The sequence below is a fragment of the Ptiloglossa arizonensis genome, chromosome 10, assembly GCF_051014685.1.
Source record: "Ptiloglossa arizonensis isolate GNS036 chromosome 10, iyPtiAriz1_principal, whole genome shotgun sequence".
Classification (NCBI taxonomy): domain Eukaryota; kingdom Metazoa; phylum Arthropoda; class Insecta; order Hymenoptera; family Colletidae; genus Ptiloglossa; species Ptiloglossa arizonensis.
Window position 1 is genome coordinate 15,794,383 of NC_135057.1, and position 17,034 is coordinate 15,811,416.

At 49.4% G+C, this 17,034-nt stretch overlaps 2 protein-coding genes across 2 annotated transcripts in view; one reads left to right on the forward strand and one right to left on the reverse strand.

Annotated features, from left to right (window-relative positions):
* LOC143151912 (ELAV-like protein 2) overlaps positions 1-15,053 on the reverse strand; it is a 45,404-nt gene extending 30,351 nt beyond the window's left edge. The window contains exon 1 of the mRNA XM_076321414.1: positions 14,454-15,053. The gene's annotated coding sequence lies outside the window, so the exon portion shown is untranslated. The remainder of the gene's footprint in view (positions 1-14,453) is intronic.
* On the forward strand, positions 9,627-13,594 carry LOC143152269 (cytosolic carboxypeptidase 6). Its single transcript, XM_076322188.1, has 8 exons — positions 9,627-9,684; positions 9,856-10,220; positions 10,325-10,761; positions 10,830-11,033; positions 11,320-11,543; positions 11,961-12,156; positions 13,120-13,479; positions 13,569-13,594. Exons 1-7 carry the CDS (start codon positions 9,627-9,629, stop codon positions 13,421-13,423), a joined length of 1,788 nt encoding a protein of 595 aa, XP_076178303.1. The 3' UTR covers positions 13,424-13,479; positions 13,569-13,594.
* Positions 15,054-17,034: the final 1,981 nt, after the last annotated feature.

The window sequence follows — 17,034 nt, forward strand, 5'->3', positions numbered from 1 at the left end:
TGTTGTTGTTGTTGTTGTTGTTGTTGTTGATGATGGTGTTAGCCCGGGTTTAGGTCGAGGTTACCGTGCTCGGCGAACACAGGCACACGGTTTTCTCGATAATCTCGTCGACACGTGGGCGGAAGAAAGCAAGAATGATCGGTATACAGATAGATCGGTGAGGACGACGACTGTATATATATATATGTATATATATATATATATATGTACCAACGATACGGAACGGTTGTTTCTTTTGTCGAATTAAAGGGTTCAAGAAATGAAGAGAGATGTACAAGCAAATAGTAAGAATGTTGCGGGTATAACGGTGTCTACAACGCAATGCCTTTATGTGGTGCGGTAACTAAACTGACGGAGCCAGCCGCCGCCGCCAATCGCTGCACCCTCTGGCCACCGCCACCGCCGCCCCCGACGGCGCTGGTTCCGTCCAGGCATCGTAGGGGTGGGAGTCGCGAGGGTGGGACGGAAGCCGAAGGAACGGACAAAGACGGAGCATGGAAACGAAAGAGACGGGAAAACGACGTTGGAATGCACGCAGGCGCTGGAAAGAGGCAACCACTGCACCCTCCACCCTCTCGAGATCCCGCGTACCGACCGGTGGGGGTAGCCCACGAAGATGACACGGTGGGGGGAGAAAAAAAACCTCCAGAAGAGGAGAGAAGACGGGAAAAGCTCCGGTCGTCGAAAGAAAAATGGAAACGGTGGTAGGGGTGGGTGGGTGCGCGCGTTGTACGCAGGCGCGGGAAATACGCGAGAACCAGAGGCAATGACTGCATCTTCCAGATGCCACCGCCATGGTTGACCGTTCGCGTCGGTGTTCGAACGGGGGCTCGTTGAACGAACGGGACGCAGAGAGGGTCGCGAATGAAGAAAAATCGCGGCTGGTCGCGGCAGTGGCGGCCGCGCAACGTCTCTGCGCACGCGTCGAAAGGCTGCGTTGAAGGCTGCGACCCCTTCGAAATCGTCGTGACGTTAACTCGTTGGGCGCGGTGGGAACGATGACGAAAATCCTGCGCGTCGAATGATCCCGAACCGCTACACCGTGAAACGTGGATTTCGCCACGCGATCGAGACTACCTGTCCTACTCGTTCGAGAGTCGTTTTCAGATTACTCGTATCGATCGAGTTTTCGTTCGTAGATTCGTTTCGAAATTTAATACTTTGATCGCTGAGGGTACAATCGAACTTGCAAAGGGCGAAACGCACAATGCACGAAAATAACGAGTATCGTTGATAGGTACCGGTCTAGTCGCAATCGAGATGAGACGCATGAGGTGAAGTTTGTCTGTTGAATGGTGAAAAAGTAATTACAGCGTTTCTCGGAATTACTGAACACCGTTAGTTATCAGCTGAAGAAAAACTGTACGTGTAAAAGTATATATGTATATGTAGAAGCAGAGAGAGAGAGAGAGAGAGAGAGAGGAGGAGGAATATGGAGTAGAGGGTGGTTGCAGATCACGCAGGCGCTAACGAAGGGTCGTAAACAATGGCTGCTCTCTACGGAGACCCTCTGGACCTTGCAGCCACCGATACTGATTGAAGGGATGCCCGCCAAGAACAGAAACGGAGACAAAAGCCGACCTGCCGTGTTGGAGAACCACGGAGGGGGGCGAGAGAGGCTTGAAAGAAGGCCAAGAAAACTGACGAATTAAGAGGGGTTGAAGGGTGTACGATGCGGTGATACGTAGTTGGCATACAGGTGGCAGAAGAACAGGGTTCGTGGCCGATTTCGGGGGAAACGAGCACGAATCGTTTCGACGATCGACGAGAAGAACCTCGATGGCGCGGTTTCACCGGAAACACGAACCGGTCCCCCGGTTTCCCGTACGTACGGGAAATCCCTTAAAAATTACTGGCAATCCCGTTCGATATAAAAAACGCAAAGCGTCGCGGACGTCGTTGAATCGGATGGATGATAAATTCAACGTGAAAATATTATTCGACCATTCCTCCGCCGGAGGTTCTTGTCTCTCGCTGTCGCGCGAGTAACGGGGGTTGGATTCGAGGGTAGGAAGAAAAAATGGCCAGACGCGGGGGAGTGAGGTCGCGCGCGCACACACGGTGCTCGAGGGTTGCCGGAGAGGGAGGAAATTCAGGATCCGCGAGGAGACGAAAGAGAGAGGCTCGACGAAAAGGGGAAATTAACGGTGGAGAGGGTTGGCGAACCGCTCGCTCGGAGCTCGAGAACGCAGGCGCCACGTTGAAAACGGAAACCTCGTCCCAGGGGTTGACCTCCCTCCTGCGGAAGAGCTTTTCGACCGTGCGAATGCGGCCAAATTTTCCCCGTGCCTTTACCACACATCGTCCACCCTCCCCGACTCTACTCCACCCCCCCCCCCCCCCGCGCGGGCGCCCCCTCTCTCTTTTAACGCGCACGGATATTCACGAAATTTTCCGGAGAGTTAAGCCCGAACCGTATTCAGAAAATCTGCTATTGTCGAGCTTCACGGGAACCGTAATCGTTTTGACTTTTTCACTTGCGTCGCCTGTATTTTCTTTGTTCCCCCCCGATCGTTTCTTCTTTTTCTTTTCTTTTTCGTTTTCTTTTTTCTTCACCGTAGGTATAAAAATATCAGAGGGTTCGCGATCAAATACGAGGGCCCTTTCAGGATGAACCCCCGGTTACCTGAAGAACACGCATTCATCGAGGAATATTGTCACGCTACCCCCGGCGGAATCTTGAGAAGACACGTGCTGCATAAATGGGTCCACGTGCCTCGGGCACCGGTTAATCGCATAATATACGAACACACCATCGGGGATTGTGAAACGAAAATCGAATGAAATATTTTCCAACGAAATTTGCGCATTGTTCGAACGAGAGCGTGCCCCTTGTTTGCGCACGATTCGGCTAACAAATTTGCACGAACAGCGCCGACCAATGTTACGAAACCGTTCGAAAGCAGCACAGAAATGGAATTGTTAAAAAATTTCAATTACGATATAAATTGGTCGATGAAATTCTCGACACCGATACTTCCAATGGAAAATTCGCGAGGCGAGCTCGATCATCGATCGTCTCGTCGAGGATCGATCCGAACGAGAAACGCACCGATCGATCTCACCGTAGCGTACGGAATACGCTCGTGGAACGAGTTAACGAACAGCCACGCAGGAGACAGCTCTCGCTAATGACTCAGCCCGGAATTACGAACGCGAATCGATCATCGTGGGAGAAATAATTGGTCCGCTCGGTGCCACCCGTTACGTTTGCATTACGAGATACAAGATACGCGAATGAAAAAGCCGCGCCGAGAAAAGAGCCGCCCAGAAGGGGGTCGAAAGAAAGTAAACCGGGGGGAGAGGGGCACAGGGGAGAGAAAGAAAAAAAAATGAGGGGATGATAATCTAATGGTAAATAGCATGCATACAAGGACAGACGGGAGCAAGGGCGTAGACAGCGAGAAGTCGACCGAGTCGTACAGACTCCGAAATAAAATACGACTTGTGGGAAATTCCTCGGAATAACCGAATAAATTTTTCACTACAATATTTACTAACCGTTCCCCGATTTCGAAACGGAATCTAAATTCAAAGACGAATGTTCGTCCCTTTCCCCATTTATCGTAGACACCGTCGATAACTCGATATCTCCCGTTTCGTGGGCGGGAATTTTCTAAAAAAAAAAAATATTTCCTCGCGTATCTCCAGCGCCGGAAATACACTTGCAACAATCGCGTTCACCCCGCGTTACGTATCTCCGTATCCAATATTCGTCGACGGGATCGTCGCGCGGTTGTTCTTTGCGGAAAAAGCGCGAAACTGCCTGCAATTAAGTAAATAAAAATGTAAATCGTCCGGTGAAATATATTCTCGGGGCTTGATCAAAGTCACGGCGATAAAAAGACAGCCAGACAGTCCCAGGAGTAGAGGGGTGGGGGATAGGGTAGAGGTAGAGGGATGCCGCGTAAATCCCGAATCCCGTCCCGGGCAATTTATAACACTCCTCCTCTTTGTCCCGAACTTCCGTTCCGTGGAGTATCCTGGGAACAGGGAGCACCTAGCCCAATTGCCCCCTCTTCCTACGCCATTGGGCGTGCGGGGTGGCGAGAGAGGAGCTCGGTGCCCAACGGCACAAGGGTTTCGAATATCGATCTCTCGCGTTCTCTCTCCCAGTCGTTCGCTCTCCCGTACGGCTCTGGCTGGCTGGCTCTCTTTCTCCTCGTTTCTCTCCCCCTACCCGTTCATCGCGTAGCGGCTCGGCTGCGAAGGGAGGGAGGACAGAGACGGGAAGGGTTCACCAGGAAGTCCCAGCCAAAGCCCAGGAGCGGAGGACATTCACCGGCAACGAGCAAACACACGCCTATCCGCGACCGAAACTTGCCCAGAGACAGCTCACTCCCTTTTTCTCTCTCTCTTTCTCTTTCTCTCTAGGGTCTTCGAATCCGAAAGTTTTTACACGCTTGGTTTTCAGCAGCTCCCGGGTGGGTCTGGTCGGAAACTCGAAACGTTTATCGAAACGAAAGCTTTCGAAAATCGAGTCGAAACCGTAGACTTTACGAGAACAGTCACCATCGACAATTTCGAGTCGATTCGATCCACCAAGGGTCCACTCCGACCGTAGTTCGAAACCGTGTAAGGATCGAACCAGCTCGTCGACACCTGTGTACGAAATTCGATTTAAATTCGAAACGCGCGAACAAAGTTTCCAGGATCGAAAACCTTCTCGAGCTCGGTTTCTAGGAATCGTGCAGATTCGTCGATCAAGCGACAGGTTCGGTTAACGCACGGTTCCGCGTTCCCCAGAATGGCCGAAACTATCCGGGAAAGTATCCTTCAGCGGCCCTGCAGAGCCCTGCAAGCAAGTTTCCATAATTCCATCCCTTCTTGCGGCCACCGCGCCATAGCTGCGCTTGCTCATCCGGGAGCGGAGCCTGGCCAAAGATAGATATGCGCGACTCAGGCTCGTTTCGCGTATTGCCTCCGTGCACGGATCGTCGCGTGGACCCGGGAACGAGGCTGCACACGTGCACCGGGCCGCACCCGTGCACCTCTGCACCCTGACAATCGACCGGTCGTTACGCGCGCAGATTACGCGGTTCCCGCTCCGCGTATTAAACGCATGCCGGCCTCGTTAGCTGTTTTCGGCCCGGCGAAATTCCGAGCTTCCCGTGTAAATCGAATTAAACGCTTCCCACACGGGGTAGCCGCACAAAATGGCCCGCCAAAAACAGGTCACCTTAACCGGAGAAACTTTTCCGGGGTTTCTCTATTATTTCTAACCCGTTTCTACGATCAATCAAACGAATTCGATCGCATTTTCGCGTTGGAGTAGCGAGTTATTTTTTAAAAGAAGTATACAAAGATTAGTCGTGTGCACGTCCCTGTGCATATTTTTACCATAGATTCTTTCACTTATGAAAAACAAGCAAGCTCGATACAGTCGGTATTTTAACCCTTTGAACTCGAGAGGAGACCCTCGGTCACCACACAATTCAGTGTACTTCTTCCAATTCGGGAAAATTTCGTTACTTGAAATTGAAATTGGAAATTAGGTATTACACTCTTTTAAGATGTAAACATATGTACGTCGAGTATCGAAACAAAAATGTTCCATTGTGTATTAATTTTTCCGATTTAAAAGATTTCATCGAGGCGTCAGTTTCAGGTAGCAAAAACGCTTCGAGTGCAAAGGGTTAAGTATTAAGAGGAAGAGCGAAGAAACGTCTAACGCCCCCCGAAAAGAAAAGACGTAGAACGCGGTGAGAAGAATTTCCGAATGGTATTTTAATTGCAACGATACGATAACCTGGTACTTTGGATTCGAAGAGTTAATTTTCGGCTCACCTAAGATCCCTAGAATATCGAACTCGTTTCCGCTACCAGCCGGACGTTACAACGGTACGATGAACCTGCACGAAGAGAGCGATACAGTTAACGTTCGAAGCACGCGAGACAGAGGAAGACGGCCTGGACGAAACAGGACGAAAAGAAGAGTCGCAGGGACACGATATCGATTCAACAAAACCAAGGAAACCGGCGCGAACCCACTGCCTAGTGTCGTCCAGTCTGCGAAGTTGGAGCCTCGCGTGGACCAGTCCGGGACAAGTTAGACCACCGCTCTCGATATGTCCGACGCTGAAGAGACTGGTACGTACATGCCCCGATCCGTCTTCGAGAGTTCGTAACAAGCTGGAAACCGAGCGTTCGTGACTGAAACGCGAGCACGTTAACACGTACCTACCCAACGATCCGCACCTACACGAACTTATCAGGCCCTGTGTTCTCCCTATATCTCGACATCGTTTCCGATGGATCTTCTGTGATCCGTCAAGTCGATCGAATACGCTCGAGGAGTCACGCGAGAATCATCGCGAACCCAATGCTTACTGCACCCTGACATTTCGCCGCTGTTCTCGGCAAGCCTGGGTCACGACACACCGCGAACGGAGAACCCGTGAGAGATATTCGACCGACGATTTTTAACGTACGAACGAGATTTTCGTGTTGTTCGTTATTGCTTTCCCTACGGTGAACCTTTTTCCAATCTTCTTCGCGTCAACTCTACCCCCGATACCGCGCTTTCAACGACAAACGGATATCGGATGTCAAGCCGGTCCGAGTGATCGCGAAACGAACCGGAAAAGGGTGTCCATCGCGACGTAGGATTTTTAGAATCCTTTGGAATCCTTTTCCTGAGAATCCTAAGAATCCTTTGGGTGGCAAAATTTTGAAAATCGAACAACACCGTTAGAACACAGTTTCGACTTTTGATTCGGCGTACAAAGTGTGTGGAAAAACCAGTCAACACTTCCGCAATCGGTCATACGCGATGAGTGCAATTCGCGCGAAGCTAGCTAGCCACCGAGATCGAGATAAGTATACGCGCGGCTGTAACGACATTTTTTGCCTACCCTTTGATAAATGAAACGGCCGATAGGAAAGATATTCGTTCCTTTCTTACTTCTAGCTCTCGTTTCTGCGACGATAATGATCGACAATGTACAGCCAGTTGGCATCGATGAGACCCGTTGATGTTTTCGCGATCGTTATTTCCTAGCCTTCGGCCGAACGAAAATAAATATATAAGTTTTCTATAAAATGTGCGGTGTGCCAGAATCGTATCGGGCGGGAAAATTGGCACGCGTCTCGATCGTTCGTCGTCGTCGTCGTCGATCCGTACGAATAAAATTGTCATTAGACGCGTCAAAGCGAAGAACGTAACGATCGAAGCTCGTTTCCGTTTTTTCCTCGGGGAGCACGTAGCCGGAATTGTTAAAGATTTAGCGCGAGGTTCAGTGGCGCGTATTATTGTGTGCTCTATCCCTTCTCGTCCCGCGGCCTCTCACTCGTTCCCTCTCCGTTCCGTCGATTGTTCGCAGCTCTTCTCTGCACGGTCTCTTTGTCCCACTTTTAATTGCTCTTCCTAACCGTCGGTTCCAGAGCGTCCTCAGACCTTTTTTTTCCCTCCAATTTTCCGAGTATTTTCCTTTTTCTCCCCTCCACGCCGCGTAATCGCGGCGAAACAACACGCCGCGGACATTTGCCCGGGCAAATTGTGAAAAGCCTCCCCTTGGGGGCTGAATGCTTGTCCCGTTGCGGACAAGGTGTTTGCCGCTGCATCGCAAACCCCCGACCGTGGACCAAAACCGATTATAATTCGACGAGGAGGAGTTTCCGGAGATACGATCGGAAACGTTACCGTTTCGTCGTTATTTAGCCCGAGTTCACCGAGTTCGACCACCTGCTTCTGCACCGCACGAAGAGCGAATTGCGCGATCGTCTCGAAATTGTAATATTTCCGATGTCGAGCGATCAACAATTTTGATAACTCCAGCACCTGAAGCTTCAACGACTTTCTCGTTACGTTTGCGGTAAGTAATCGTGAATGTACAATTCCTCGGTAAACGATGCCTTTGTTGATACTCCAAGCGTCGAAGCTCGTCGAGTTTTGATCACTTTCGACAACCTTCTATCGTTTCTTTTCAACGATCGGTTCCTACGCAAACACACCGATCAGCTGGAACACAACAACGACTATTACCGGATTATTCGATCGGAGAGCGATACGCCTGGTGTCCAATTCCCTCGCCCCCGATGATAAACTGTGACCCATCGACGAGGAAGTTGCGTCCAAATGGGCCATGGACGGGAAAGTTCGTGTACCCCCGCACCGTGAGACGAAACTCGCGAGATTTCTCATTTTCCAGCGGAGAATGATCCCGTGTTGTACACGAAACGAGTCACTGTCGGTCACTAACATTGGCTGGCTACGGAAAGTTCACGTGTGGTGTAACACGTTGCTGCTTCCAACCCCCCTCGGCCCGGTGAATCATTGATAACAGAATTGCGCAATCTTAACGCAAAAGCTATAGAGTAGAGAAGCCCACGATCGTGCCCGATTCTCGTTCCTCGGTTCGTTCGTTACTTCGTCGCCGCTGGCTATAGACGGAGAACTTTCTTTTATACGGTGCGTCATTTACGTCGACGAACAATCGCGCACGGATGGAAATAGACATCGATCGGTCTCAATTTAGATCTATTCGCGGAAGACTATGTTTCTTTCATAAAGAAGAGAAGAATAAGGAGAACGGGGGTAAGGGGTGGTAGAGTGGCGAGCAAGTACGGATTCCAGACGCGATGCGACACGACGAGCTTCGTAGGAAGACGTGACGTGTCTATTCGCGCTTGTCCAGTTCTCTAGATAAGCCACGTGGTATGTTTTCCTCGGTGTTATTTACCAGTTACGATCGCGTCTACCGTGATCTTGCTCGAATTTTTTAATTATAGTATATATATATATATATATATATATATATATATATATATATATATATATATATATATATATATATATATATATATATATATATATATATATATATATATATATATATATATATATATATATATATATAATAAATTATAATTTCTCAGCCATTTTCGTTACCTTCGAATCGAGAATTCGTAACGATAATACTAATAACGAGACATCGAATCAATTGGAAACAAAGACGAACCTCTGGAAGATCGGTTTCGCTTTTAATCTCGAGCGTTGCGCGCACATTTCGATTCTCAGACTAAGTACGCTAAACGGCGCCGTAAAGTTTGAAAGCCAGTTCGGAACCAGTTCGTTTCGCAACGTTTAATTCCGATCGTTTCGTGACCGTAGAGCAACAGCTCCGGCCCCGTTCACGTTCCCACGTGATTCGCGCGAGATTAGACGACGAGGACTCGGAAAAGTCCGACGAAACGTCGAAGAACCGTATCCCGAAAGTAAATCACCGAAATCCGCGTGGACCCTCCTCCACCGTTTTTCGTTTAGATTTCGATCGACTCGCGCTCCTCGTCGTGACCGCAAACGACTTCGAAACCCGTTTGAACGCGGCACGGGGCTGTCGACGAGCCCACGAAGATCTCTGACGCGTGGCAGCCACGCGAGTTCCCGCCAACCTGATTCCCGGACGGATTCAACCGCGCGGAATCACGAACCTCGGTGAGATTCCTCGCACGAGAACCGACACGAGAATTAACCGTAACGTGCCGATCCGACGGCACGATTTCAGCTTTATCGCGTAGGTGGGCAACACACCACCCCGCGGAACGATGTAGCTCTCGAGCGAACCAGTCAGTCTACTCTCGCGACTTCTACTCGTTGGATCACCGTGTCTTTGCTCGCCGAGAGGATGGCTCTCGGGGAGGGCCGCGATCCTTTGGAGCACACCAGCCTCTATCAGAGAGCCGGTTCGTTCGTTTCTTTTTTTTTTTCGCGGGAAAATCGTGTCCACCGCTCGTTAATCTCTCTTTCTCCAAGAGTTGTCTCGAGCAATCTTCGAAGACCGAGCGATCCTCCGATACTACTCGGCGGTCTTCTCTATTTGAACTTTCGATTTTGATTGGAAATTGTCGTTGCAGAGAGCGAAGACAGCGACACAGAGGGCGGACTGGGCAACGTGAACAAGATAATAATGCGACCGCCAGGTCACAGCGGAAAAGCGAAGAAGGGGCACATCTGTTTCGACGCTTCGTTCGAAACCGGTAACCTGGGCAGAGTGGACCTCATCTCGGAGTTCGAGTACGATCTGTTCATCCGTCCCGACACCTGCAACCCGCGTCTTCGTCTATGGTTCAACTTCACCGTGGACAATGTGAAAACGGACCAACGAGTCGTCTTCAACATCGTCAATCTCTCCAAGAGCGCCAGTCTCTTCCGGAATGGAATGACGCCGCTGGTGAAGAGCAGCAGTAAACCAAAGTGGCAAAGGATACCCAGGGATCAAGTGAGCGAACTTTGACGATTCATTGTTATTCCAGAGAAACGGGGATAAACTCGAATTTAACGTGGTCCTTTTACGCGACAATCGCCAACCCCATCTTCCCCTAGGTGTTCTACTACAAATCGGCTCAACATCAGAATCATTACGTTCTGAGCTTCGCCTTCTCCTTCGATCGCGAGGAAGACGTCTACCAGTTCGCGTTGACTTATCCGTACTCGTACAGCCGCTACCTGGCCCACCTGGACAACCTTTGCACCAGGTTGACCTGCACGAAAAGAGAGACCCTGGCCACCTCCATTCAAAAGAGAAAGATCGAGCTGGTGACCATCGCGTCGAACTTGGACGACGGTCAAGAACGTTCGAGAAGGGTGGTAGTCGTTCTCGCCAGGGTTCACCCGGGCGAATCGCCGTCTTCCTTCGTCTGTCAAGGTCTGATGGACTTTTTGGTCAGCTGTCACCCCATCGCTCAAGTCCTCAGGAATTACGTGGTCTTCAAAATAGTACCGATGCTGAACCCCGACGGGGTCTTTCTCGGTAATTACAGGTAAATAGTCGATCCAACGTTCGATACGTGACGATCGAAAGAAGTTAATCGCGATCTACCGGTTGAAGATCCACGGCGATTGGAGCGGACTTGAACCGCACGTGGAACAAAATCTCCGATTGGCTTCATCCTGCTCTGGTGGCCGTCAAACCGATGCTGAAGAGTCTGGACAAAAATTCGCGCACACCGCTCGACTGCGTTCTGGATCTACACGCGCACACGAACGCTACCGGAGTGTTCGTCTATGGGAATACGTACGACGACGTGTACAGGTAACTTCTATAGTTTCTCGTACAGGTGACACCAAATGCTCGAACTTCGAAGCATCGAGCAAGCATCTCTCGTTCCGAAAACTTTTATTTTCGTCGATCGTTGCACCCTCGCGCGATGGACGATCTTTCAACGGGGACGTAGTATCCTCGTCGAGTAGCTCGCGATCGGAAAAGTTTGAGAAACACTGAACTCTGGTACCAAAAGAGATAAGCGAGAAAAAAATATTGTTCGATCGATTCAATTTCCACGTGACACTATCTAACCAACGGCTGGCCAGCCCCTCAGGTACGAGAGGCACATCGTTCTACCGAAGTTGCTGGCGCAACACGCCGAAGACTACGAAATCGGGAACACGATGTACAATCAGGACTCGCACAAGTCCGGGACCGCGCGACGTTATCTGTGCTCCATTCTGAAAGAGCACGTCAACTGCTACAGCATCGAGGTGTCGATGCACGGATACAATAGGAAGGCAACATCTGGTATATTCCCGTACACGGAGGAAGGATGTATCCTTTGATAATTCGACTCTTTCTCAGACTCGAACGCGATCTTCGGACACGACTCGAGGGTCTCTGTGATTTTTCTGTTTCTTTTTTTTTTTCAACGGGATCTTTCGAAAATCTGTACGAGAACGGAAACCGGGTACGATCGTCCAACCATGGGTTACGATCTCGATACGTGCGAGCCTTCCGAAACGGTCGATCCAATTAATCGAAAGGACGAACCGTCCTCGAAACGCTCGGTCGATCAGAGCGGAGATTAATCGTCGATCCAACGCTTACTTTATCTCGCGCTGCATTTTTCACAGAGGATTAAGCAAATTACCGTTGAATAATTCATAACCCAATGAAATTGGAAAACAAAGTTCACTTCGTCCGCATATAAATGTCGAAAGAAGTCTTGACTATCGAATGGAATCGCAGATTACAGACTAGGGCGCAATCTGGCCCGCGTTTTTCTAGAATATTACAAGCTAATGGGTCTCATACCTGCCGGTCTTCCCGATCAACCCACCGCCAAAAAAAATCGTCAATCTCGACCAAGGCACCGTACATTCAGACAACCAAGACCGAGAACCTTCAGAACACCCGCTCCTGTACATCTCGCCAGGATTCACGAGTAATATCGAACGTTTTATTCCCCGTCTAGTTCGCAAACTCGAAAAAGAAACACACGAGTACTTAGACCCACGATCGTAACGTCCATCGGTTTTCAAAGGATTCGATCACGTCGGTACCTCGTCGACATCCATCTCTGGTTTACGATGTTCACACGATCCTTGAATTCCAGAACGTATTTTCCAGCCAATTGCTAACAATTCGTATCAATTCCATCGCGATTGTCTCCGCGAATCTTTCGTGTCGCAATGCTATGAAAACCGAGAGTAGACTCGAACGAGACGAAAGTGCAGTCATTCGCGAACACGCGCGTCCGCGTGCACCTTTGTCGCTTTCTTTGGCACCTTTCCGCTTCAAATACCTTCCCAATGTTTCGTAACCTTTTCGCACTTTACACGTATTTCGCAACACTCGAAAGCAACACGAAATTTCAATCTCGAGAACCTTTCCGCTCGCATTGTCGAAGCAACCGCGAGTCGTCATCGAACGTTTAACACCGAGCGTTTACCAGACATTTATTTTGTTACTTGATCGTCTTTGACGCACTTTGCACAACTGTTCGCGAAAATCGAACATTCGATAAATAATATTATTCCCGATAGAATCTCTCAAAATTCTCTTCGAATAGAATCGAAAGAAACTGACACGCAACAGGCAACGAAAAATACGAGACTCCATCGTTGCGGAACCAAGAGGTCGGTATAGACGATAGAGGGTCTCGCGTTTGCTCGATGATAATTCCCCTTGATATTATTATTTGAAATCGTTATCGATACACGTACCATAAGAAACACGCGACATGAGAAAACTCGAACGCGAAACCGAACTTAATAAACGACACGTGGCGATAACCGTTGACCGGCCGAGTCACGTATTAATACTCGATAACGGTCGTCGTAGCGTTAACAGTTCGTTACCACGAGCGGCAAGTATTATATTACGAGTCCGTGGGTTCGATCGGTAGGTTCTTTCAAGAGGAGGCAGAGCCGGCGACGAGCGGCGGTTACCGATCGATGAGCGGCACGCGGATGAGCCAGCTCGGGACCGGAACTGGAAGTGGAACGGGCGTCGGCGGGTGCAGGAACCGGAGCTACAGGTTCCGGAGCCCCGGGGCACCGCTCGACAGGGTACAGCCACCGTCGAGACATCCCGCCGTGCCGAGGCTCACCATTATCGATTTCAATCAGCTGACAAGGGGCGGTTTGGAGCTGGCAACCGGCAAGAACAGGGCAAAGGTCACACGTAAACGCGCCAAGTCGAATAGATAGAGTCGTCGGTGTCTCGACTCGGACGTTCTCGACCGCCATCGAGGAACGATCGACAGGTAAAAAACGTTTCGAGAGAGAGAAGCCCCGAGCCAGCTTCCTACCGCCTCAGTTCACGCGATTTCACGAGCAACCCGTTCGGTTTCAGTGATCCCGTCCTGGCTTCGTGCGTTACAACGGATAGTCCAAGTCGAACCAGAGTTGTTACACGTACTACCGATTAATCGTTACAGGGGATCGCGAAACTCTGCAGATTCGATCGGTTGCGTTTACACGCTACTTGGATAGTCGCTTCTAGATTCGTTTACGTTTCTCACTGGAACGATTCGTGATCCTGTCCGATCGAACACAAAAGAAACGAGGATTTATCGATCATTCAATGGCAAAGTAGTTACCGATCGATGACCAATGATACGTTCCGAACCGCGACACAGACCGACGACACAGATATTACGTTGCGTTCGTTCGCGTGGCACGCACAAAACTCTACGCACGAAATACTCGGCCCGACGAAGAACCGATCGATCCACTGGAAATTATTTCTACGAGCGTCTTCGCGCTTCGTCGATCGAGAACGGTTGATGCACGATGTAACGTCTAACTACGTAAACGAAATAAAGAGAGGAAAAAAAGAAAGAAAAAACACCTTAACGAGCATGCAATCGATCTTTTCTAACAAATACGACCGACAAACGTAACAACGAGGCCCTCGAACGAGAATCATCGCCCGTTTCGATCGAGACGCGCGATATCCCGCGCTTTGAATCGAACGCGATTTTTTTTCGTTTTGTCGAACGCGCGTTTTGCATCATCTCGCGTTAAAAACACGCGGACGTAAATGAAAAAAATTAATGAAGAAATAACGTTACGTTGTCCCGAGATCGAAACGATGATTGTGTACGATCGAAGGAATCGATGATCTCTCGTCCGAGGGTGTAGATTTCCTATCGTCGCCGCCAACTCCCGGGGTCGGCGGGCGTCGCGACTGGATCATCTCTTGCGCATAATACAACAAGATATATTTTCCACGTACCTGAATGCGACAATTATGTTTCCTAAAACTCAAGCAATCCGCGGGCTTGTTGCACGTGCATCGGATGGACAGAGGACGCAGGTACTACGCGGTAAACACCTGGCCAGGGTACGGGGCTACAGATACGCCGTGCGGCCGCGGGTGTGTCCGTGCATCGGAGCTAACACAACGAACAACGCAAGGAACCGATATACCCAAATATATATCGAGTGTAGCGAGCAGCGTCTTCGTCGATATTCACCAAAACGAGAACCAACGTCGGCTGAATTTATCGCGTACGTTTCTGTGTCTGTTGCGCGCGATACAAAATATCAGAAGACGTACGGCGTACGCGTTCGCGCCTCTATGCCCGTCTCCTATATATGTGTGTGCGTGTTGTATGTCGGTATCGATGTTTCGTGTGTGCGTTGCGCGTGGCTGTGTGTTCAATGTGTGTGTACGCGTGAGAGAGAGTTAACCCGATGTACAGGTTGCACGTATACGAACCGCGATGTATAATGTGTCGCGCGGCGTTCGTACGTTACGGTACATACGTAAACGTGTCAATATGTGTGTATGGATTTAGGTACGTGTACGTGTACGTGTATGTATATGTGTGACGTGGGTGTGGGTGTGTGTACAATGTGTCAATCAATCGGAACTGAAGAATGAACTAAAACGGAAAGAAATGAAACTATAGCGAAAGAAGGGAGCAGACAAGCGGCCAGTAGCTCTTCTACTCCTGGACTCGAGACGGAACTGGCCCGTGGCCCGTGGTTCGTTCCGCTCGACACCGCCTCGGTTCTCTTCCCTCTCGCCTTCCCATCGACGCCCCCGCCGTGGCCCCCACTCGCCGCCCTGCATCCACCGCTTCCTTTCATCCCCCTCGGTAACTCCCCCCACCCCGCTGGCAACGCATGGCCACCGAGCCGCCCGGTACTTCGGGGTTGGACGAGACTAGGGCGGTGGTCGTTGAACCAAGTATATAGACGAGCTGTCTGCGTCGTACTGGTTGCGCACGAACGCCTGTTCCTTTCTCTCTCCTTCTATAACACGTATCGCGACCCTTCGCGCAGTTTGCTTCACACTCTCCCTCGATTTTTCCTTCTCTCGGTGCTATTTGTCCTTCTCCCTACTATTTTTCTCTTTTGGTCTCTCTTGTTATTCCAACTCCCTATTTTCGCGTTTCTGTCTCTTTCGTTTCCATTGTTTTTGCATCTGCGATTCATTTTTCCCGTTCTCGTATCCCCTTCTCCGTCGCTCCGCTTCGCTATTCCCCTCTCGATGTCTCGTCCTCTTCTCGCTAGTCTGTCATTCTCTTACTTTCCTCTTACGCTTCTCTCATTATAACAGACCTCTTTCGAATGTTTCCGTCTCCGTTTCGTTCGCGTCATCGTTTTGTCTCGCGCTCGCTCTCTCTCTCGCTCGTTTTCTCGTCTTCTCGTAGCGCGCCTTCTATCTCGCACGCGCCCTAACGTCCCTATTCCCTTCCGTGTGTCGTGCTCCTTCACCCGCGAACGTGTCCCCAGGTAGAGCTAGCGACCTCTACAATGCCGAGTAAACACGCACGGGCTGCAACGAACCACCAACACTCGGCTCGTGCAACCAGCGACGGAGTAACCCTGGAATCGTGTGCTGGGGTCAAGACAGCCCTGTGTAAACGAACCCTGTTTCCTGATTTGGTATCGGAAGCAACGTTATCGCGTCTCCGACGAGCCGTTTACGACGACCTCCTTTTAAACGGAAACATTTCTACGATCCTTGTTTTCTCGAGCATAGATTTTCTTATGTTCTTCCTTTGCGTATTGCTTTTACAAACGTATACCTACCTCTAAGGAGAAACAATCGATTTGTCAAATTATCGAATCAGAACTCGAACTTGAATCTTTCCTTTGCTAGATCGATTAAGCTACTCGATACATTCAAAGATCTTTTCGTCGTAAATTTACTATTCGAACGTAGCTGTCATTTATACGACAAAGTCAAATAAACACAGTACTACGGTATTAATGAAATTTTAAATATTAATGGAAATACATAATTGTAAATACTCGGCTACCCAATTCAAATCAATGGCACGCTAAATGCATAGAAGTCGTACCTGCAAATCGATCAAAAATTTCTAAATAAATGCCAACAAATAATATTTACGAAATTCAAATGCTATACGTGAAGATAACTTCAATCTCGTTGCAGCCAGGGTTAAATTTATGGAATGCAGAAGGGTCGAGGTACCCTTTATTCAGCAATGATGCGCGCAACCAGACGTCCTGTGCAGTAGCAACCGACCACCGACAACCACCTAAGGGCCCGAGCGTACCCGAATTTTAACGAATTCGCGCGATCTGACTAGGTACAACGTGGGCGAAGATCGACCCTGGTTACCCGTACTGAATTCCTTTCACAAACACTTGTTATGCAACGAAAACATTGCTAAAAATTTTAGTTTATCGTACAATATTCTTATTACTAAAAATCTCGTTGCAATACTACAATCTTACAATTTTTACCAACGTTTATTCTAAATGAAAAATAATTCATTAATATAACCTATCTAGCATGTATTTCACACAATCGGCAAATTGATGTATTTGAAATTTGT